General features: G+C 39.3%; 1 protein-coding gene across 4 annotated transcripts in view; it reads left to right on the top strand.

Moving 5' to 3' along the window:
• The window catches only part of NAV2 (neuron navigator 2), a 371,538-nt gene that overhangs the window by 246,743 nt on the left and 102,735 nt on the right, over positions 1–22,060 (top strand). For 3 of the 4 annotated variants that reach the window (XM_053946235.1, XM_053946233.1, XM_053946234.1), the window contains exons 5-6: positions 211–442; positions 5,444–5,601. In XM_053946235.1, coding sequence (XP_053802210.1) covers positions 211–442; positions 5,444–5,601 — 390 coding nt within the window. Of the gene's footprint in view, positions 1–210; positions 443–2,009; positions 2,079–5,443; positions 5,602–22,060 lie in introns of all 4 variants that reach the window. The other variant, XM_053946232.1, reaches the window with a different exon arrangement.

The following is a 22,060-nucleotide window of genomic DNA, read 5'->3' as shown; positions in this document are numbered from 1 at the left end:
GGAGAGATTAGTTATTTATTTCTCGTTGGTGCTCACTGGCAATCAACTGTAATGCCAATTAGATGTGCAGAAAGAAACTTATCCTAAAGGATATCCCAAAGAAGCTCAGTTCAGACAGTGTTCTGGGGATGCAATGGCTGACCCGCTGCACTGTCGGAGAGAAAGCACCCACTGATGGCTGACGAGTGACTTCTCCACTTTGCCTTACAGAAATCAGGAATGGGAATCTAAAGGCCATCCTGGGCCTGTTCTTCAGCCTGTCTCGGTACAAGCAGCAGCAGCAGCAGCCCCAGCACCATCCATCCCAGCAAGCAGGGCCTCCATCTCAGTGCCAGGTGGGGGTCCCTCAGCAGCAGGTGCCAGCTCTGCTCCACAGTCCATGCCAGCAGCCCCAACAAGCTGTGCAGCATCAGTTCAAAGCACAACCAGAAATGCAGTCCAGGTGGGGAAATCTCCTTAAAATTGGAGGGTTTTTTTAGTATTTATCTCTTTTTTTTTTTTTTTTTTTTTTTTTTTTTTTTTTTTTTTTTTTTTTTTTTTCTTCTCATTGCAGGTCTTAAAAAGCCAAGGAAACTCCTTTCTTTAGTTCTGCTCTAGAATAAAGTATGTTGGGAATGGAATGCTGGGTAGCAATTGACTTCAAGCCTTTGGAAATCAAAACACATGTGTTTAAATATGTTCTCAGTGCTGGAAATCTGCAGCCCAATGGGTGTAACATCCCTGCTGGACCAAGTAACCACAGAATTGTAAAAGGACGTTTTTCTCACTATTCCTTTTGCTTCCTTCTACTCACAAAGCATGCACATTGTTTCCTTTAGAAAACATACATTTTAGGTATATGAAAGCCAACTTCAGTTCTCAGATTACAAAAGTTCTAATCCTCACTAAGAAATGGAAGGGTTACCTTCCACTGTGGGGAAGGGTTACTCTGACAGTGGTAAAAGAAATAGAGCTCATAATGCCTGGTGGCAGTCAAAATCAAATCTAGACTTTTTGGTCAAAAATAATATGCTGCTGGCTTTACATGAAAAATAATTTTCATCATTGGTGTTTGTTGGCACTCCTAGATCAGAGTACAGATGAATAGAAAGGGGTTTTGTTCCTTGAATGTCTTTAATACTAGGAGTGCTCTGCCCAGGTTGGAATAAAAGCAGTCTTCTGAGGCAGTACCACAGTAAATGCATGTGCAGCTTTCTACTGGTCTGACTGTTGCACTGCTAAAACAGGGAGGGTTTAGGGGATAAGAAGGAGAATTAAAAGCAGAAATCATATTTGCACAATTACTAAAGTATGAAGCCTTCTTGTTCTTACAAATCCCATATTGAGGTTTGCTTGTGTTAACACACCTTGTGGTGAACGCTGGCTTAAATGCTGCCTTATGAGGGATATAAACAGTTTAACTGAAGCCTTCCAAGTGGGACTGCTCAGAGGTTATTTGGGTTTGGCTTTTATGTCTTTCTTCACAAATTATGCTCATTTGGGTGTAAACAATAGTTTTGCATAGTTGAAAAACATAGTGTTTCTACAGCATGTATAAACAGGAAATAATCACCGTAAAATAAAGATGTACTTGAAGAGATTTCTGCAAGTTTTCTGTCAAACATGCAGAGATGCTGTTTTCAGTCCATTGTGTAGATTGGGCTGGGTTTCAAGTAATTGAAAAATATGTATATCCTGAAGATCTTCAATGTTTTCTTAATGTGTACTAAAGTAAAGTCAAATTGCTCAGACTCTACAGAAAATACATATAATAGAGGAGTGAGAAGGAAAAAAGGAATAGAGTTGGGGGTTGCATGCAGATTTGTTCATTACTCTGTAAAAATTAATTTCAGACTGTAGTGGTTTTGACCTGAAGTCATACTTGGACAAGAAGCTTTATATTCTTGTGAAATTCATTTTAAAACCCCCTTTTTCCCTAAAACCAGTTACTAAGTTCAGTGGCTTAAAAAAAAAAAAACCAAAATTTTCTTTGTTCAATGTTCTCTTCCGCTTTTTCTTTCCTGTCACAGTGCATCTCCCAGGGACTCATCTCAAAGCAAAATCATCCAATTCACTCTTGGTCAGAAAAGGTCTTCTAGGTTAGCATTTCTTCATCTTCTGCAAAGCATGAATAATCCTTTTGCAATATTTCTGAGTGCATGTTTAGAGTTCCTGTCAAAAACAGTTTGTAACTAGGCCTTTGCAAATGGCTGAAATGGGAAAGTTTTAGATGGATTTAATTTTTTTCTCCTTTTTTTTAATGAGCTGTGGAATGCATTTTGGCCCTCAAGGAAATAATTTGATTTTTTGTTCTTAGGAGCTTTTGCTTTTGAGAACAAAACATGGTTCTGGGAGTTCTTGCCCCACTGTATTAATTATATTTTGACCTGCATTATTGAAATCGTAGAATCATAGAATGTTTTGGGTTGGAAATGACCTTAAAGATCACCCAGTTCCATCCCACATCTGAGCTGCATCAGGCCAGTGGCTCAGCTGGTGAGGAGAGTGTCACCTGCATGCTGTGAGGTGACAGCACTCACCAACAGCACTGTGTGGCTCTTGCTGATCAGAGCCCCTGCTGTCCCCAGTGCTTTTACACCCAGCACCTGAAACCTCTCTGGAAGTGAATCAGAGGCACTTCAGTCCCGTTTCTCCCTGGATCCCAGCATGATTTGCATGCCATTTCATCTGTCCATCTCATCTCAGTGATCCTAAGGGTTGCTGTGGTTATTAATCTGGGTAATAATCGTGTTAGTTTACTATTATATTTAAATATTAGACTAGAATATAGTTTTACATTTGTAAATTATACCGTACATTTTTTGCCAAGCTTGTGAGCTATAGCTTATGATCTTTATTCAGTTTGTATAGATTATTTTTTCTGCTGTATAATTTCGATTTATTTCCCACATCTTACTTCTTGTATGCTAACAGTGAATCTCTGCAGAATAATCCCTGTTAAAAGTTCCACATTTCCTTTTCATTTTCTTCCTTTATCTTAATTATGGCTTGACAGCTCATATTTGCTTAACTGAGGTGCTGAAGAGTAGTAAAAGAGTGTGTTCTCTAAGCTCAGTACCTTCTCTCTAAATAGCAAGAACTCAGAAATGTCTCCCTGAACGTGATTTTTTCGTTAGATTTCACAGACACCGATGTGGAGTGTCTTGACATAATATCAAAAGCAGGGGCTTAAAACCAGTTAGTTAAACTACAGTGGGGGCAAAAAAAAAGCCTTAAGAGAAAGGCTAGAGTCTTCTAGAGTGCTTTTGGCACATAGGTTTTTTATTCTCAGAGTGTTTTTATTGGCAGTGACAATACTGACTCAGATGGAAAAAAAAACTTGTTACTTCTTAAGTGGTCACACGGTTTGAGGAGCTTTGTTTATTTTAAAATGTGACAGCTTTGCAAAACCTGTGTGGATATGTGTGGGGAGCTTTTTCTTATCCATCACTATGGGAAGATTGTCCTTTCCCTGCTGCTGGAAAACTCCCCTTCCATACTGGGGCCCTTGTAGCCATCCTGGGGTGGGTGCCCCATACTCGGTATTTCAAAACTGGATGGCAGCTTTGGGCTGAGGTACCTTGTAGAAAACCTAGCTCATTTCCTGTCAAACAAAATAAACTTTTCATGAACTTCCCTGTCTTGGTGACTTTCTCAAAAAGTTCTATTTGTTCCTGGTTGTCCTCAGCTTCTTCCCCTGTGGTCTCCTCTGCAGTGGATGAAGCCCCTCAGGGGTTTTGTCATGGACCCTTTGCTGTAATGATGAGTATGGACAACTTTTTAGCACCCCCCAGTGCTGGAAAAAGCTGGATAACTTGAGAGACTGATCTAAAAGTCAACCTCAGAACCATGATGTGCTGTGCTGTGGTGTTTTGAACTTGTAAATTAATTTTTGGGTTTGTATTTGAATGATGCCCTCCTGTCTTAGACTCTTTTGAGCTTTGAAAGCATGTGCATGCAGCTGCTGACATTTTGGCTTTTTCTCCATGTTTCTTTCCATATTTTCTATTTCTTCACTGGTCCTGGCTAAATCAGTTTATTTAGGAAGCCCTGCCAGGTTCCTTCCTGGCTTCCTTCTCTCAGAGGCACAATGGTGATTTGGTCAGTTGCATCCCCACTCTCTGTCAATTGGGAGCTCTTACTTTTACTTTATTATTGACACAAGTTATTTGAATAGATTTTTGTATTTTACATGAAGAAGCCTCAAAAAGATTCTGTGTGTGAATGTTGGCTTTGAAGTGTTCTGAGATGTGATGCCACTGGCTTTCCTGATTCTGTCTGGCTTTTTAGAGAAGTCTTCCACCTTCCTTTTTGCCTGAAAAGCATAAAAGTTTTTTTACTTACTCCATAATAACTACATTTTTTTCCTAGTTAATCAGCTAAATCTGGTAAGTACAGGCTATGGTAAGAAAATGCTGGAAGAGGCAGATGCCCAGTTTAAACCAGAGGCTAATACCAGCTCACTGATAATGTGGTTACTCTAGGAGAGGGTACTGAAGCTTTGCATAGGCTCAAATAATTACATCAGGTTAAGGTCTTGCTGGGCTTGGCTGCTGAGCTTTGTAGCTGTCAGGGCAGAGATGTGATGTGTTTCTCTAGAAGGGAAAAGGCTGCCAAGTTCCATCTAATTGTTATTTCTGAAATAAGGATAGCTTTTATGTGGTCAGCATGTGATGAAGTGTCCAGCAATTCGGTTTAAGAACAGAAATGCCTCACTTAGTCCTAAACTTTTGCCAGTGGTATTGCTCCCCTGAATTTACCTGCAACTATTTCTGATTCACCAGACTTATGGCAGGTGACTGTTAATTTTGTCTCAGGGCTTTTTTTCTCATGTAAAACAATTCAGAGTGCTGTGACATTCACATTCTCTGGACAGAGAAACATAATTCTGTCTCTCAGGATTTCTTAGAGAAACACAGAGAGAAGAAGAGAAAACAATCTTTATCTCTGCTCTTTTGTTTTCCCCATGTAGAATGTAGCATAGAGATTGTTTAGCTAAAGTAATTGCTTAATTAGATTCCAGTAAAAGTTGTTTGAGTTCAATGACCAATCAGATCCAGCTGTGTCTCGGACTTTCAGCAGAGAGTCACAAGTTTGTTAGTTAGATAGGTAAGTAAGAAGTAAATATGTAAAATAGTATAGTATCTCTTTAAATAGTATATTAATGTAATATAGTATAGTTTTAATAAAGCTATCCTTCAGCCTTCTAATCTAGAGGCAAACATCATCATTTCTTCCCTGGTTCCGGGGTCCTGCGCATTTTCCTGTAGACTGCAGCTTGTTTGACATACACTTTTCATCTAAGATGATCCTTTGATTTGTTCTTACGGAAGTAGAAAGACCCTTATGAGCCTATACTTGTGCTGTTGATCCTTATATTTTCAGCTTATGCATGGTGTCCCATAGTTTCTTGCCCAGAGTGCTTTTTACCTATGTTTAAACATGCTGTAAATTCTTCCACCAGACTTCCAGGTCCCACCATGAGGGTGTCCGCTGCAGGCAGCGAGGCCAAAGCTCGTGGTTCCATCAGTGCCAACAACCGACGCAGCCAGAGCTTTAACAACTACGACAAATCTAAGCCTGGGCTTCTCCCTCCAACCCCAACAAGCAGCAATGACAAAGGTAAGCAATTAATAATTTGGATTTTTCTTAATACTGGCTTCATTTGGAGGAGATTGGATTTTCTGTTGATCTCCAGAAGTTGTAAGACTGTCTCAAACTGTGTGTTGTAAACATGACATCTATAATCCAAAAGCCAGCTGTCTCTTCTTGAAAAAAGTATAGTCCTCCTTTAATATATCTGAAGTTGTGACTTGCTGGCCTGAAGGTACATCCAGAAAATAACTTTAAAAAGTCCTGGCACTAGTGAACTATGTTTTTTTCATTTTGCTTCAAGCACAGATAAGGGGGAATGAATTAATCATGAAACAAGACATTTTGATGAGTAGTTTGACAAGAATGAAAAACGACCACTAAAGATTTCTGCAAAGTTTCTGTATGATAAATAGTACAATTTGCTTTCATTTCCATCGCTATTATGGACTATCCTGTAAGAGACAAAGTTACACAATTCCAATCTATTTTCAAGAATCCTCTTGTGTTGTGTGTGAAGGCAGGAACATGCTATGTTTTATAAACGTTGCAGTGAAATGATGCCTGTGACAGTGCATCAGGAGCACTCAGAGCCATGCTGTCTGTGAAGCAGAGCTTTTTTGAATGGCATTTATTGACTTTGTGTCCATTCACTAATTTAGTGACCTGACAGCACTCATTAGCCTCAGTTTGTAGCTCAGAGTGGGGCTGAGGGGCTGTGGCTGGTGAGAACTGAGCGCATCTCTCCAGCCTGCCATGGTCAGATTGCCAGCATGGGCTGGCAGCAAATACCACATTCCCAAAGTCATTCTGCTGACTAGGAGGGGCCAGCACTGGGCCTCAGCACAGGCTCCTTGCACTGATTTGACAGTGGCAGCCTTCAGGCTCAAGTCTCCTCGCTGGCCGTGCAGAGGTTCTGATAACAGTAATGAGCATTTTCCTCCAGGGAAAAGCACTGGTCTGGGTCAGTTTCTCTGTAGTTCTTATGCTTGGTTCTTTCCAGGAAACTCTGCTCTTCCTTCTCTGGAAATTGTTGTCTTAGGACTGCGTGTCAGTAGGTTTTGGAATATTACCCCAAAAAAGTTATGATGGCAGCAGAGGACCCTCAGCATTCTCCAGGGACATTCTGAAACACCCTGATCATATTTTGTATAACAGAAAAATAAAATTCACCTCTGTCTAATATAATTATATTACAGATTAATATATTAGCATAACAAGCTAATAATTTAGCATTATTCTACCTTGGCAAATCCATGTGTACTCTTTTAGAAGGTACAGTAATGATTTAACTGTAACATCAGCATGTAATAGTTGTCTCTAAATCTGAATTAGGTCTGGCTTTCAGTTCAAAGAACAAGCTAACAGGTTTTAGTCTAAGCAGTAGAAACCTTGTTTTCCTGTGTAATATCTCCCCGTCTCTTTCTTTGTCCTTCTTGTGAATAGTCTTCTGCTCATGTCCCATAAGTGCTGGACTGGGGAGAGGTGGAGTGGTGTTTGTTTAGTCCTACAGCATGGGTTGGTTGGCTAGATGATCCCTACTGTATATGGGATTTGTGATGTTATGCTGCATGGAGGAGAGGACTTCCATCTATTTTAGCTGTTTTCTCAGTTAACTAAGATTACTAAATAAGGAAAGTTAACTACTGGTTTTAGTCTTCAAAAAAGAAAAAGAAAGAAGTCCTTATGCATACAGAGAAATAACAATAATTTGTAAACTAACTGAAATATCAACTGCTTTTAGACAGTCAGTTCTGGGAACCCTCATTCCTCACTGTAATTAATCTCCTGAGAAAGATAAACTGGTTGCTGAAGAAGCACATGAGATGAACTGCTTCCTACAAATATTACAAATGACTAAAGGAAACAAGGCTGGCTCTTAGGCTGACAATCTACATAAGTTGCATTAACTACTCAGACTTTTGCTCTGGTTAAAATTTCCAGTCATAAATTATGGTCTTAAAAAAAAAAGGCTTATGAAAAGTTGAACTTTTCTTAAAGGTATAATCATGACACAAAGTTGGTCTGCATCCATGAGAAACAAAAGCCATTGGTCTGACAAATTTTTGGCTTATTTTGAAGTTAATTGTAACATTGCCAGGCAAAGTTTATTGTCAAAGTGCTAAGACAATTCAGGTTTTCTGACCCATATCCTGTGTTTTGCCTAAGAAAATGAGACTTACATGACTGTGCTGTGTACCAGGCTTGGTAAGTTTTCACCTCTCTACCCTGTAGGGAGATGTTGTGCTTTTGAGGCATGAAATGGAGAAATGAAAATCAGCCTCTTTTGGCATGATTGGTCACTTTGTGATAGAAGGTGGCCTTCAGTGTTCGAGTGTTTGAGTCATTTCTTACAAAAAGTAGTTTGTAATTTTTAGCTTTTATTAATCTGTGGCCTTTCCCTCCAAATGCAAATTGTCTTGTTAGTCAATGGTCTGTGCTTGTGGTGATGAAAGTGCATTAATTGAAATAGAATGCATCAGAAAGGAAAAGGACAGCAAAAGGAGCATGGAAGAACAGCCAACTACTGGGAAATAAATTACCTAGATTTTTCAAAAGATTCTGTAAATCACTTACTGATGAGACCACTGATTTTCTAGAAAACTTGAGGAAAGGATTTGTGTAATATCAAAAATTATTGCACCACTGCAGAAAAATAAGAGGTTCTTGGATGGATGCACGTTTGATGTGAGGTGCACACATGCTCTTAGCAAAGGAATGTGTAAAGAGATGCAAATCTTCTCTTCCCCACAGCTGACCTTGTGCCCTCAGTATTTTTTTTTCTCAATCTCCACTTGCTGTCTGACACCACTTTCAATATTTAGAGAAAAGTGTTCTCTAGTAAGGATCACTCAGACATCTAGTTCAGACCTATGGGCACCTTCTTTGAGGTTAGGGCCTGATAGCTTTAACTTGCTTTTTGGAGTTAGAACCTCAGTTCATATGCAAAATTTCTCTTTTATAGGGAATTTACCTGAACTCACAGGGATTTCAGGACCCTCATTCCTTACATCATAAAATGAAAATGTGCTGTAGTATGTTTTTTTATTTATTGTCACAATAATTAGCCATTTATAATTGCAGTTACATTCCAGACAGAGTATTTTTAAGTGTGTAATTGGCGTTGCAGGCTTTTTTTAAAGAAAAATGCCATTGAAGTCTTAATTGTATTTTTGTTTTGTGGGGAATTGAGCACTTAGGCTTGTGGGTTTTGAGGTTTTTTTATGTCATCCTAATCCCTTCATACAACTGGAGCCAATTCTCTTCAGAATTGTCAGAATTGCTTAGCCCATGCTTATGTAGGAATAGCTTTGGTTTACTTCCTTGTCCTTTAATGCCCTTGAACACCACAGGTCTACTATGGCATGAAAGGCATCAGACACTTCCCATGTCACTACTGAACTCATCTAAGTTATCAAAAGCTTTTCTAAGGAATGTAGAGAAGCAAATGTGTAATATCTCATAGAAACATTGCGTTTCTATGCCTGTGTGCAGTTAATCGTTATCTTGAGGCTCCACATTACCACGTCTTTCTAATTGTCTGACAGGGTCACCAGATAAAACACAGCCAAAATTTGATTTGCATATGCAATTTAAAATACATGAATCTACTTTCTTCCATGGCAGTGAGGACCAGAACTGTGTCTTAGGTAGTATCAAGAAGGAAACTTAAATATAGTGAAACTTACAACTTTAGTAAAGACCTTGATACAGTAGGTTTTCTCATGAGTTTATGTCAGTGTTTTGCTTGCACACAGTGTAGAGCCTCTTGAGACATGCTCTGAAAGCAGCCTGCAGTTCTGCAAAATGGTGGGGATTTTTGACTTGCTCTGAACACCCTCATATACCCATTGTCTTCACTGTTCTTCAGGCACTCAGTTTGCACTTTGCAGTCTCAAAAGTCTGATGGTGTTGGTTGGGAATATTCTTCTTATTACTTGTGTCAAATCTTTAAAATCAATGAAATTACAAAGTTCCAAGAGACATCAATTTAATAAGCCACCTCCACCATGTTGATGATGTGATACAGTACTGTGACAGGCTTACTTTTTTTTTTTTTTTTCTACTTTGTTCCTAATATTATATTTAAAATAATCCTACAGAGGGCAGTAGATATCTCTGGGAAAATTTACATTTTCCTGTGGGTTGAATGTTAACTAAAATATCAGTAGAAAAAAAGGTATTACCAGACTGCCCATTTCTGCTTGAGATCAAAAGAAATGTTTATTACTCAGAAGAAGGTAGGTTGATGTCAAGTTTCTCTTAGATAGTATCAGAAAAAGGAAAAAACCAAGAATACATGCCTACAGATTCAGACAGTGAGGTGAAATAAATAACTGTTTTAATAGCAGTGTCCATATGGGCAGGAGATAAGAAAAGTGTGTGTTCCTTTTCCTTTTCCTTTTCCTTTTCCTTTTCCTTTTCCTTTTCCTTTTCCTTTTCCTTTTCCTTTTCCTTTTCCTTTTCCTTTTCCTTTTCCTTTTCCTTTTCCTTTTCCTTTTCCTTTTCCTTTTCCTTTTCCTTTTCCTTTTCCTTTTCCTTTTCCTTTCCCTTTCCCTTTCCCTTTCCCTTTCCCTTTCCCTTTCCTTTCCCTTTCCTTTTCCTTTCCCTTTTCCTTTTCCTTTTCCTTTCCTTTCCCTTTCCCTTTCCCTTTCCTTTCCCTTTCCCTTTCCTTTAAACCTTTTTAACGTGGAACACTGTGTGTATTTAATAACTGTCTTTTAATATGTAAAGGGTAGTCACTATGTTCACAAGGATGTGTGACGACAGTTCAAGGAGCACACATTCCTTTAGGGGAAATCACAAAGTCTGGAAATAGAAATAAAATTCTTCACTGTGAGAAGAATAAAACATTGGAGCAGTTCATCCAGGGAAAGGGTTGGATTTCACTTGCTTGGAAGTATTCAGGACTTGCCTTGACAGGGCCCTGGATTACCTCATCTCAGGTTACCCAGGCTATCCCCATCTCCTGCATTCAGGTGAAGGTTGGAAGGAATATCTCTAGAGGGTTCTTGTGACCTAGACTGTTACCACATTTTGATACCTATAAATATTATTTTCTTTTAAATTTTTTCTTAAGTGTAAACTTCTTAAATAGGAAGAGTTACTAAGGCATTTTGAAGGACAGTTAAGGAATTTCTTTCCTCTTAAATTTTTAAATTCGTGTTATCAAAATAGGACTGACTACCATCAGTAAAATGTTAGCAAGGAAATGTCACCCCCACTCCAGTGAGCAAACTGGTGTATGGTTACACATGCCACATGTGTGCTAAAAATGTGTGCGCTCTGTATGTAGGCAGTTATATTTATCAGGTTCAAGAGGGCAGGGCACCAAGTTCAAGGGCACAGTTCAAGGGGCCGTGGCAGTTCTTGTCAGAGCTTTAGCAGGAAGGCTCTTCAGAGTTAAATCAGTATCTTCATGTCAACTGTACTAGGAAATCCATATTTCTCTAAATGCCCTCTTGTGAAAGAGTAGAAAATCCTAAATCTGGAAATGAGCCATTAGAATTTCTATTCCTGATGATAAAAATGTTTCATATTCAATCCTGTATTGATATAAAAATGCATGACAATACCCTTCCATGACTTGGTTCTGTGTGATACTGAGCTTGTCTCGAACTCAGCATTGCTTAAGGTAATTTAAAATGGCAGATTTGGATTATGTCAAACCCTCAGATTCAATTTAAAAAGGCTACTTTAGCAACTGAGGGGAAAAACTCTCATCTTCATGTGGAGCAAGGCAAGAAATGTGCATAAGGAGATCAAAACTCAGAGTTCTTGTGGGTAATGTCTTGAAGGCTAAGCTACTCAGTAGTATTTAAATGGGCTTTGAAACAGAGGCATGCTCATAAAACAGAAAGAGCTCTGCATAAATAGAGCTTTGGAAAATCTCTTCTGCTGTTTGGTACTTAAAAGGTTAATTTATGTTCTTTGTCTAAAAGAAAGGTTACAAGGTTCCCTTTTTACCTCCAAGATACCTGCAGTGACATTTATAGTAGTAACAATTCTTTCTTATCTCAACAGATAGTGTGTGGGTATCCATTTCTCAGGAATTTGATATTAACACAATTAAGACCACAAATTGGATAGAAATTTTAAGAATAGGGGTGTTTAGCCATTGGAAGAGATTAAATCAGACATAATGAGTCAAAATTTAATATTTGCCTAGAGCTGGTGTTCAGACAGAGGTTCCAGTTTTGGCTGAGAAATTACTGATCCCTTTTGTCTTTACTATCAACATAGATGATCTGGAAGGTTTAAGTGAATGAAAAGTCTTTCATTCAAGTACATTAAAATGGAGGACAAGCCTTCTTTTATAGCTTTATGTAAAATGAGATGAAATATTTGATGTTCTGAATGATTGGATCCTGTACCAAGTAAAGGATGATCAAGTGGCATTGCACAAACTTCCTTGCTGGAAACGTTGTATTTAATCTCATGCAGTTTTTCCACTCCAAATAAATTAATAATTATAAAGAGAGACAAAACCCTGGCTTTTGCCTTTGTGCCCAGTAACAGTATAAGAACTACAAAACCCAGTAGAAGTGGTGAAAAAAGAGCTCTGAGACTTACAAAAGCATGATAGAAATTTGTCTTAGGGCATTTAAATTTTTTTCTACCCATTTATAGAAGCATTCAGCCTGAATGGGAAAGAGAAGGCTTTTTATGGCTTCAGGTGCAGGGATAGTTATCAGGATAGTTGCAGCAGGGAGCTGGGATGTTGGATGCAATTCCTGTGGCATGGAGCCAGCTGACCTAGTGCTGGCAAAAGGTCACTGGGATGGCTGAACAGACTCTTTTTACAATGGGCTGTTTGACAAGGGCAGCTTGTGACAGGAGGTGGGGGAATGACTTGGAACTGACAAGAGGGTAGGTTTAGATTAGATATTAGGAACATTTTTTTTTTACTGCAAGGGTGGTGAGGCACTGGCATGGCTTTTCCTGTGGTTGCCCCATCCCTGGAATTGTTCATTGACAGGCTGAATGGGGCCTGGAGCAAAATGGGATAGTGGAAAGTGTCCCTGCCCATGGCAGGAGGTGGGATTGGATGATCTTTCAGGTCCCTTCCAACCCAGCCACTGTCCTATGATTCTATTATTACATAACCATTGTTACAATAAGTGTAATATTTTGAATTACATCTTTTACTAATCAAAGACTGGCTAGTCCTGAAGTGCTCAGGTGCTTGGTGTCTTGTAGAAGGGAAGAGTCCATACAAATCCCCAAAGTTAGTTTTTCCAGTGCTCCCTGCTGAGTGAGTCACTGCAGGATCCAGTGGCACACAGACAGGCTATAAATGTGAAATTTTAAGCCTGGTGTCTCAACCTATGTCCTCTGTAGGCTGAGGATTTCCAGCAGAGGACTCTCTTGCACTAAAGTTGCTACTGAAAAGGCATTGACCCTTTTGGTACCAACTGCCAGCTCATCACTGAACCTGTTTTCAGCTGTGCCAGTGGATTGGTGCTGGGCCCAGCTCTGCCAGGCTGCTGGGAAGGCTGGGGGACAGGTGAAGTGAGGAAAGTTTTGGAAACCAGGAGCAACAGAAAGATCTTAACAATTCACTTGAGACTAGCAAAAACAGGTAGAGTTCATGAGATTGAAAGATCCCTGTACTTATGAATGAATAGTATATGGATGTCAGAAAGATGGGAAGTGATTTTACAGAATGAAACAGTTGGCTCGTGCAACAGATAACAATAAGCTAAATTTTATTTATTTGTTTGTTTGTTTATTTAAAATTTTGGGTAGCTATAACTTTCTTCATAACTGGAAATAATGTTCTTATAGGCTTAGAAAAAATTACCTTATCTTTGACTTTTTGAAACAGTTACTTTTACTCTTGTTCTATATCCATCTTGGGGGTAGCATTATTTTTAGGCCTCTCTTTCTTTGGAAATGAATTTAATAATTTCTTAAGAAACGAATCTAATGTTGAATGAATCTTAAATTTGCTTTTGAAATGATGACTTGGTAAAGACTGTGCAAAATTCAGTAAGATTAAAAGGATTGCAAAAGTAGAAAAGATTTTATATTTTAAAGAGGCCATAAGTCCATAAAATATGAAACCAGTTTGCCCACACTTTCAAATTTTTACTGGGAAATAAGTGTGATTGTCTCAACAGTGTGAAAATATGATAATTACTTAAATTTCAGTCATCCCACCCTGTAAAAATATTCCAGTGCTTCATTTAGGTCAGACATGAAGCAAACATCATATTCTGCTTAGAGTTTAGGATGCTGCCTCTGTGCTCCTCTGTGCTGACATTCAAGAGATGCTCTGGTTTTATTGACCAAGGGTTTTTTCCCTGTAGGTCTGACAGATGTAAAATAAATTTACAGAATTTGTCTCATTAAATCCATTACGAGAGTAATGGGTGATTTCTGTTGTTCTGCTGTGTGCACTACCAAAAGCAGATGCTGGAGTAACCCTATGCAGTTTTATAAATACAATATACATTGAAGGTATTTACCAAATGCTCAGGGTGATTTATTTTGCCTTGAATATAGTACAGTGATCATGAATTTGATGATGCAAGAGTAAAAACAAAAACACAGGGAGAAAGGAAGGACTGTGAGGAAATCTGAACAATATGCTGAGGAACCTGGTACTTTATTTTGTTGAGTCATAACTTTGAAGTACAGATATGGCTCCTGGCTTTAACTCTGCTTAAAAATTTCACAGCTTTGCAGCTTACACTGTATATTTGTAGAATTGCATCTGTAAAGAACATGGGGAGTCTGTGCTCCAGCTCTGAAGGAAAATCAACTGTATCTATGTAGAAAAAATTTCTACATTGTTTTATGAATTTCTAAAGCTTGTACCAGCTATGTTCAAAGTCCTGTGGTCTTGTAAAGCTCTACTTCAGCCGTGATTAAGCCTTCAGCCAGGCTTTGTCTAGGTAGAAGAGAACATATTTTAAAATGCCAGATTCAGCCAGCTGACAGGTGCTCACAAGTCTGTTCTGAAACGTCTCATGACAGGGACGTGACCATCTCTTGAACTCTATTCCTTCCAGTGTCCATTTGGTATTAAAAGTTGCTATTAAAAACATACATTAAAAACCATTCTGTGTGGCTAAAAATAAGGCATACTTTTGCTCTTCCTTGATCTCTGTCCTGTTTATAAGAGTCTTCATGTATTTGAAGGCTAAAAATATCTCCTTCAGCCTTTTCTCTTCTAGATTAAGCAATCTTTACTACTCCATCCTTTTTCTTATAGGTTCCTTGTGATAAATCTCTTTAATGTGATAAATCTCTTTTATGTCTTGATGGTCTCTACTGGCCCCTTTCCAGTCTGTTAGTCTCTTTTAGAGGGCTGCTGGAGCTGGACACAGCACTCCACCTGATGCCTTATTTTGCTGCTGAACAGCATGGAGTAGTTAAGTTGTCCTCTATCCTATGATTCTCCAAACCTCTGATTCATATGTGATACTCCTAAAGCATTTCTGAGTGACATTTGTATTCCCTTAGTGCCACATTATGAAGTGTGCAGCTGCATTCTGCTGGGACTCCTTTTGCTGCAGTGAAGTTGCACAGCTGATGGTTTGACCTTTTAAATTTAGGCATTGAGTTTCTTCTTTCTCAGCACACACCTCTTCAGTCAACCGCAGTGAATGAAATCTTACTGACTCAAGTTTTTTTCTCCAATTTACCAAATGTATTAATGCTGAGAAATTCCCCAGACATAAGGCTCCTGCCTTGTTTCAGAAGGTGACCCTTATAATAGTCATTAGTGTCAAACAAAATACTCATCTTTGGCCAGCTGAGATATATGTGTATCCTGGGGTATTGTTTGCACCCTTTCACTTTTCTAATCAAACATGGTTTTGAAAGATTGGCTCATCTTAGTAAATCCTCAGTGACATATTTATGTTGGGTGTGTGACCATCAAACAGCTTAAAGACAGTCAGGAAATAGCAAGCAGCATGGCATGTTTATAGGACAAGATATGAGTATGCAGTGAATCATATTTGTGCTTAATTTTACAACTGTTCAGCTGACTGAATCTGGCATTTTAAAATATGTCCTCTTCTACCTAGACAAAGCCAGGCTGAAGACTTAATCATGGCTGAAGTGGAGCTTTACAAGACCACAGGACTTTGAACATAGTTGGTATAAGCTTTAGAAATGAGGCAAAAAGATATTTAAACAAAGTTTCAGGGGAAAAACATACCCTAAAAAATATTAGCCAGTGACATGTTCTTACCAGTACAGTTCATGATGATAAACATACTGAGCTTTGAAGTAAAATTTAACCTTGAGAAACAGCTTCTTGCCCAGTGTACATCTGCATAGCTGCATTGGAGGTGGTGGAACCACATTAATTTATACCAGCTGAAGAGCTGGTCCAGCATTTCATGGCCTTTGCAGTGCCTACATGTTTCCTTTTAAAATAAATATTTACAATTTCTCATAAATTTATTGCTGGGTGCAGTGTGCTAGAAAAACAGCCATGGAAACAAAGGTTCACTATTAAATCATGGGAAAGCAAAGGGCAGTGGTGCTACATCCCAAACTTCCCCAAGTGCTGGCATGTTTTTACCACATCTGTAAAAGCCCCTTCTCCTTGGGTAGGAGCACTTTCAGCCTCCCTAAGCCCTTCCATTTATGGCTTCTCTGTTGAGCCGTTTGCCTGTTCCTCATCCATAACCAAATATTCCTGAAGAATCTGTGACTGGCAGCAAAAAACTGTTAGGAAGAAGACCCCACCATAAATTGCAATATGTGTCTGTCATTTGGTTTTGATACAAATGGGCAATATTTCCTGGCTGCAATTCTCAGACCACTGATTTTCATAGTGCTGAATTCATACAGCCTGCAGGAGAGATGTGTCAGGGCAAGGCTGCTAACTGTACATATTGTCCACTCCAGCAAAGTTTAAATCTAGTGAAAGACTCCATAACAGCTTCCTGCCTGGAATTCATTAATGCTTTTGAATAAGTCTGTTATGAGAAGTCTTGGGAGATTAAATTGTACAAATAGTCAGAAGGAAATGGAGAAGAATTAACAAGAATGGCATTTGTCTAGTATAAAATGGAGAGTGCAACTTGTTTTGAATGGCACAGTAAACTTGGTTTCATTATTTTTATGATTATCTAACTGATATGTGTCAATAGAGGTCTCTCCAACCTTTCTTAAGCATTCGTGTCAACAGCATTTTGAATTTTACAGTAACTAAACAAAAACAACAAGGAATTCAAATGTCTTAGTTGGTTATGGTGAGACAATGAGAAAAGGGGCTGCCTGTGCTCCAGTTTTATTTTCCCTCACCTCAGCAAAAATGCTGAGTCTTGGCTAAGTGAGCTAGCCAACAGCAGAGCCGTTGTTCCATGTGCTGGAGCTCTGTGTGAATGGAGGCAGCTTGACAGAAACGTGGAAGTTGAGTTTCTGACATATCCCCGGGCTTTGGTGAGGGCTTTCAGAGATAGAACACATTTCTGTGAATGCATGGAGCTGCTGTTGAAGTTACACAGTTTACAGCACTGGGATTGAAGAAGTAGATATGACGGAAGGGAAGAAAAATGTCATGGAGTAAAGGTAATTTTTGTGTTGGGTTACAGTGAATTTAATCACCATTAAAGGGAAAATCAGTGGGCAGAAGTTGAAGGAAACAGTTCTGCTCAGTTACAAAGGGTCCTGAGCAACCTGGTCTAGTGGAAGGTGCTCCTGCCCATGACAGGGAGATGATCTTTCAGGTCTCTTCCAACTCTGGTTCCAGATATGATTCTAAGGTTTTATCCTCAGCAAAGCAAAAGTGTGGGCTTTTCTCAGATTATACAGAATTTCCCTATCTGGCAATCTCTGCTTTAAAAAAATAATTTCTGTTGGGCTTTTTGTGGTCCAGAATAGAAGAGAGAACAGAAAGCTTCAGCTATCCTGTGGGTGGAGGCCATGCCCATCCAGATGATATCTCAGCCAGTGTCTTCCTGCCAGCTGCAGTTCTCCCAGTGTTACAATGGAAATTGAAATGGAAATTTCTGTGGGCCACAAGAGTTATGCTTATTTTGAGGAAGGACTGAGTGCCAGGTTGCTCTTATTGGGAATGTTCTGCTCTACCTTCTTGTGGTTTGGGTTATGGAAAGATTGGGAATTTTATAGTTGGCTCCTGGCAGGAATGCAGGCATTTCCATACTTACAGGATTTGATAAATGATCATTGGAGAAGAGAACAGCTCAGCTAAAAAGTTCTCTATAGGACTTTATGTATAGTGCTTTAAAGGAGTGTCTTCTGGTGGGTGGATGGGAAGGGTCAAGATTCGCCATTTATTCTTCTAGGTGGGCAATGATGAAACTGTCACGGTGGTTTCTGCAGTTCTGACACTGTAATGTCGTGGAGCAGGGCTGCTTTTATTTCCTAAATTAGAGTCTGGTTGTGGATTTGCTTTCACATCTGTTGTCTAATCTATAGGATGGACTAAAATATATTTCTCTTCATAAGAATTTTTCCCATAGTTGTGAAATAAAAAATAAAAGTTTGTTCATTCAAAAATGGGTAGAAATGCTATTATATTCTTGACCCTCCTAAGGAGAGTAACTATGAGAACATCCTTTGTCTGTGTGTTGCCTTTCATGCTTATAATGATGGATTTTGAAAGTTTTCAGTTATAGCAAATCAAAGTCCACTTACTTAGCGTGAACATGACAAATGATGGGAAATTGCATATATTTTCTCCTGACCTTATTATAACATAAGCTCTCAAAGACTTCTGTGGAAGAGTTAAATCATAAGCCTTCAGATTATTTTTTTCTTCTTCACACACGGGTGGGTTTGCAGATGCAGTTCAGTCTTTGCAGGAGCAGCTGAAATCAGATTTACCCATGCTACAGTGTCTGTTGGCATTGGAACTGGACCACCAACATCTTTTTTAACAGGAACACTAGGAACAAAATAGATTTCAGGCCAAGATTTGACTTTGAAAAGAGGAAAGTGATCGTTATTTATTGTAGACTGTAGCTTGGGTTTGAAAACATTTCTTTTATAGTCAGTTTTAGTTAATGCAGGTTGCTGAAGAAAGAAAATACCTCCCTCACAAAGGAACACATGGGAAATAATAAGCTTATTAACTGAATGCATGAAACCTGCTCCCCTTTTCATCAAAGAAGGGTCTATGCTATGCTGAATAAAACCTTCCTCTTTGCATGCTGATGTGTTCTCCACGAATTGATGTTGCTGCTTCATTAGGAAACCCAGCATTTGAAGCTGCATTCTGGCAGCAGAACTCCTTTTGCTTACCAAACTTGGCCAGAGGAGTAGAAGAGCCAGCACTTGTTCATAAGGAAGAAACAGAGAGTCTGAAAAACTGAAGTTTTCTTAAGCTGGAGCAATTTTTCATGTGTTTTAGGGGTAACCTTTAATTTCTTGCAGTAACTTCATGGTGTGATAATAAATCACTTGAGGATGTTCAATTTCCAGTTTCACTGTATTTGACTCAAGTACAAACCAAAATCCACCACAGCTGTGTGAGAAAGTACCTTCTTTCCTTTCCCAAACTGTTGCTGCTTAACTGTAGACTTTGTGAATATTTTTTATTAATTTCAGGTGCATAGCATCCAGTATTCACAGAATTCACTTTGTGGAAAACATTAAGTGGACACTCTGAAAATTACATTACTGTTGCAATATATTCTATTTTTTTAATGTTACACTCATAGTATTGTCTTAATTCTGGTTTCTCTGACATGTCTGTAAATGGAGCTGCACTGTGCTCCTCCTACGCCACTGGCAACGGAAGCAAAATTCACTTCCAGACAGGAGGGTGTATGTGGGCGCATCGTGACAAAGAGAGCGTTGTGTTTATAAACAAATAAACTTGGAAAAACATATTTTAGTCAGTGACCAAACATAAATAAATAAATAAATAAATTTCCTGAAAACATAAAAAGAAAAAAGGAGAAATTGTAAAGTTATGGATTTTGCTGGGAAATAAATTTTGAGCAATGCTTTGGAATTTGGAAAACAAGCCATTTCACTTGATCTAAGCCAAGTATCTTTTCCCAGAGGTCTGTGAACTGGAGCATTCATCTGTGCTGTTAGGATTGTCCCAAATCAAGCAACCCCTTCCATTCACTTCCAGAAGAAATTGGTGGAGCTGGTTAGAACCCTGATTTGATGTGGTGGCTTCTGCTGCTGTGCAGTGACCTAACAGCCAACTCATGTCTGAGACAGGGTCAGACTTCACAGCCAGGTTATGGACCTGGCTCTCAGGTCCCTCTAGTCTCAGGTGAGTGACTTTGTGTAGGCTCTGAGTGCTGGGGAATGCAGGCTGGCTTTGTTCATCCCATACACACATTTCCTGTATTGTTCTCAGACTGTTGTGAAGCACCTGTTTGAGAAGGCAGGTTTCTTTCCTAAGAAATCTGCTCAGTTGTTTGCGTGCTCAGACCACAAGCTGAGTTTTTGTGCCTGCATATGTTATACTAACAGGGTGTACAACCAGCTCTTCTACTTTATGGATACAACCCTTACTGGTCATTTTTCTTTTGTCACCCTTCTATTGCCCCAGTCCTGTTTTTCTGAGCAAGTGAAGGCTTCCCTGCCCATATTGATCAGTACATTGGGTCCCTCCTGGGACCTGTTTGTAAATCCATCCAAGGCATGTTAATGAATCCCAGACAGCTATGATGATTTCTGGGCATGGCTGTTCTTTGTGCTGAGTTTTGTTTAGCATGATGAGGCCAGAAGATATGTGGATTAGGAACTTTGTGTTGAAAGTACTGTCAATCTCCAGTTCCTATAGCAATATCTCAGTATTGAGATGGGCTATTACTATTTTAAAAAATAATCTATAAAAATTAACTGTACAATATACACAATTGGGATGTTCATGAAGCTTTCACTTCATTGCTGAACGTCTTCTGTGGAAGGCAGGCTGAGACAAAGGCTTGCTTGTTCTGAGTATGCAAAAGGAGCCTGGTGTGGTGTGGGGATGGGAAGTGGACTGTGATGAGCAGGAGGACTTCAGGAAATGAAAACAAAAACAAAACAGCAGTGTATGGTAAGAGGCATGAAGGAAAGAGCAGTGGTGCAGCTTCTTAAAGCAGAGTGAGGAGCTTTGCTGGCATCTTGTGAAGAGGTTGTCACCTTCCTTCCTCTTTGTGTCTGTGTCAGGGCACTGTGTCAGGTCCCTGTTGCTGCTTACACTAGGGGTCACTGGGACTCCTCCCACAGCTTCCTGGAAGAGCTGAAAGTAAGGTGTAGGTGGTGCTTAGGGATGTGATTAAGTGGTGGGCTTGGCAGTCTGGTGTTAATGGTTGGACTTGGTCTTGATTGTCTTTTCCAACCTTAGTGATTCTCTGATTCCTGTGCCATTATCTTTTTGGTCCTCCTTAACACATTGGGTTGAATTCATCAGGCTTGAGCAGAGCAGCAAGAGGCCAGATGGTATCACTGTTTGGGATATTTGGTGGCTTGATTTTCCTTCTGTGTTAAACAGGAGCAATACCCTGGAAGTCAGCAGGCTGGCACGAGTTTAAAAGCAGCATGATTCCTGTCTGTGTCTGTAATCCAGCTCCTGATTCCTTCCAGCTCCATGTGGGTACTCAGCCATAGGAAAAGGACTAGCAAAACCAGCCAGTATAATAGTTACTGGTTAAGAGTCCTGGAAACCTTCTGATTTTAGTAATAGTTTTAAAAGTATCATTAGTTCCTGCTATTTCACTTTGTCCATAACCATGTGAAATGGCTGAGTTTATTATTAAGGAGTCTCTAATACTCTTAGAAACTCGATTCTCTGCTAAGTCAGGAAGATGTACGTGACTTAAATCTTCAGTAGATCTGGTTTGGATCAGAGGAGGGAGGTTAACAGAGCCGTATCTTCAGTGAGCAACTGAAAGTGAAGTAAAACAGTCCCTGTGTGGCTGCAGCAGCTCGTGATTTACAGGGCTGGATTCACAGGGCTGCTTCTGCTGCCGAGAACGCACGCTCTCCACTGCTGTTGATTTTTGAATTAAAAAAATGCAGCTTTGTACACAGCTTACTTTCGTGCTAGAGGGCAGGGAAATATAGGTAAGAGCCGTTAATCCCCAGCAGGCTGCTGGGCAGGCAAACAGACACAGATGACAAAATTTAATTGGAAACATGAGCAGTTTAACAGAAAACATATTTGTGATAATTGAGAGAGTAACATCTCCAAAAGGGAAACTCTGCAAAGAGGAACTGATTCAGAGAAGTGGCCACTGGTAGGTGAGTATGATTTTTCAAGCTCTCTTTAGGCTCAAACTAGTTTCTTAATAACAAATAACATTAGGAGGAACTAACTAAATAATAGATTTGTTTTCTCTGTGGGGGAGGGCTGCACAGTTACTGCCACAAGTTTCTCTTACAGCTGTATTAGGATATGTGGTAGTACTTAAATTAGCTTCTTTACAAAAGGGTACAATTGGTTTTATTTTTGTACATGGAGTTTTCTTCTACCTTTGCATTGTGAAAATACTACCACCCCCACCCCCAATAACTGAAAGGACTTTAGTTTTACTTTTTTCCTTACTCC

The sequence above is a fragment of the Vidua chalybeata genome, chromosome 6 (genome assembly GCF_026979565.1).
Source record: "Vidua chalybeata isolate OUT-0048 chromosome 6, bVidCha1 merged haplotype, whole genome shotgun sequence".
In the NCBI taxonomy this organism is placed as follows: Eukaryota; Metazoa; Chordata; class Aves; order Passeriformes; family Viduidae; genus Vidua; species Vidua chalybeata.
The sequence above is the reverse complement of the archived record's forward strand: the minus strand, read 5'-3'. Positions and strand labels throughout refer to the sequence as shown.